The 2,500-nt window shown below is 20.6% G+C and overlaps 1 protein-coding gene across 1 annotated transcript in view; it reads left to right on the plus strand.

Annotated features, from left to right (window-relative positions):
* DDB_G0282695 (hypothetical protein) overlaps positions 1–1,184 on the plus strand; it is a gene marked incomplete at both ends in the record, with an annotated part of 1,959 nt that extends 775 nt beyond the window's left edge. Inside the window, one exon of the mRNA XM_635117.1 lies at positions 1–1,184. This exon is cut by the window's left edge and continues 775 nt beyond it. Within this exon, the coding sequence (XP_640209.1) occupies positions 1–1,184 (1,184 nt within the window).
* Between the last annotated feature and the right edge of the window lie 1,316 nt (positions 1,185–2,500).

Raw genomic sequence — 2,500 nt, forward strand, 5'->3', positions numbered from 1 at the left:
ATGATGGTGCAAATACTAATAAATTAATGGTACCAAAATTAATTGAATCATTATTCTTAAAGAAAGAAAAAGAAATTCAATCAATTGTTTTCGAATTATGTGGTAGCAAATTACCACATATTGTAAAGTATGATTTTGATATTGATTTGAAACCACTCTTTACAATTTCAACTCAAGGTGGTTTAATTAAACCAATCATTGACGACAATAGTAGTAAAGATAATGGACAAATTCAATTTGTACAATATGTAAAAATTAATAATAGTGATAATAATAATAATAGTGAAGAAGATAATAAAAAATTAATTGAATTAATTGATGAAATTAAAATTAATTTATTAAAAGAGAATCAAGAATTTAGAAAAGTTAATGGATTATCAGAGAATATGATTTGGTTTAATCATTTCTTACAAGAGGGTAGAGTATTGTATTTATTGAATGATCAAGGTACTTTGATTAATCATAGACAAATCTATTCAATTAAACCAAAGGATGCAGAGAAATCACATTGGGAGCAATTTGATAATGGTATTCAAACTAAACTTTTAATGACCGTTAAAGAGATGTCAGAGAAGTCAATTACAATCGATAAGGATACCTTGAGAAAGGAGTTGGATTTAGACCAAGTCTCATGGAACCGTCATGAGAATGATATTTGTTCGTTGGCATTACCACCAGTGGTTGCAACACCATTATCGAAATCAAAGTTGGTTATCACTTGTGGTCTACCAGCATGCGGTAAAAGTTATTTCGCTCAAGCAATCTCTGAACGTTCTTCTGGTGCTTGGAAACGTATCAATCAAGATGATCTTGGCACTCGTAAGAAATGCGAAGATCTCTTAAAACAGTACTTGAAGGCTGGTCATAATGTTATCATTGATCGTTGTAATCAAGATATCGGTCAACGTAGAAATTGGATTAAATTAGCAGCATCTTTAGGTGTAGCCCAAGTTCATTTGATTTGGTTCACAATTGATCAAACCATTTGTAAAGGTCGTATCGTTGTACGTGAAAATCATCCAACCATTCCAAAAGGTGATGAAGGTATTGCTATCATTGATAAATTCCTCACAATGTTTGTACCACCTTCTGAATTTGAAGGTTTCGCTTCATTAACTCAAGTTTCAAGTGAACAAGAATCAAATGATTTAATTGAAAAATATATTTCAACTATTGATTCTTAAAAAAATAATAATTAAAATTTTGACTGAAAAAAAATAAAATAATAAATAAATAAATTAATTAATTAATTAATAAATAATAATAATAATATATTTAGGATTTTAATTTTAAGTTTTTTATTTTTATTTATAAAGTTTACCAAATTTGGTAAAAATTCGTTAAAACTAATTCCAAAAATGTACATTTTCCCCCATTTCACCAAAATATCTTTTTTATTTTTATTTTTATTTTGAAACATAAAAAACATCTTTTAAAATTATATTCTATTGTTGTTGTTATTGTTGTTGTTATTATTGTTGGTGCTATTGTTATTATTAGAAAAATTAAAATTAAAATTAAAATTAATTTTTTTTTTTTAATTTGACCAATCCATTCTTTGTTTAAAAAACATGTAACGGTTTGGTTACACTTTTTTTTTTTTTTTTTTTTTTTTTTTTATTTTTTTTATTTTTTTTTTTTATTTTTTTTTAATTTTTTTTTTTCAATTTTTTTTTTTTATTTTTTTTTTTTTATTATTGTGTAGAATATTATTAATAATATTTTTTTTTTTTTTTTTTTTTTTTTTTTTTTTTTTTTTTTTTTTTTTTTTTTTTTTGAATATCTATAAATATCTCATATGTAATTTTATTTGTATATATTAAAAAGAAATATTATAATTCATTAATTAATTTTCAAATTGTAAATTCCACACTACAAAAGTTGTCATTTAATTTCGTCAAAAAAAAAAAAAAAAAAACCTCCAAACCATCGATTTTAATTAAAATATTTTTTTTAAAAAAAAACAAAAAAAAAAATCAAAAGGTAGTGTTTTAAAAAAATTTTTTTTTTTTTTTTTTTTCCCATTGTGCAATATTGATTAAATATTCTTTAAAAAAAAAATTTATAACAAAAAGTAAAATTATAATTTTTATTTAATTATTATTTATTGTAGAATAAAAAAAAAAAAAAAAAAAAAAACCATTTTTTTTTTTATTTAAATAATTTTTCTGCATCAAAAATAACAATATATTTATTATTTTTTAATTTTTTTTTTTTTTATTTTTTTTTGCTATGATGAATTATAATTCATCTTTTTTATTAATTCATTTTTGTATAATAATATTTTTAAAAATATTATTTTTAAATCTTTGAAAAAAAAAATAATTAAAAAAAATAGAAACAATTAAAAAATAATTAAAAAAAATAATAATAATAAAAAAAATAAAATAAAAAGGCAATGTGTTTGAAATAGTAGTAGCAAAGTTTATTGTATTAGTTATTGTTAGTATTAAATTTAGAATATAATTAACCCAAAAACCACAAAATAAACAAAAAAAGA

The sequence above is a fragment of the Dictyostelium discoideum genome (genome assembly GCF_000004695.1).
Source record: "Dictyostelium discoideum AX4 chromosome 3 chromosome, whole genome shotgun sequence".
In the NCBI taxonomy this organism is placed as follows: Eukaryota; Evosea; class Eumycetozoa; order Dictyosteliales; family Dictyosteliaceae; genus Dictyostelium; species Dictyostelium discoideum.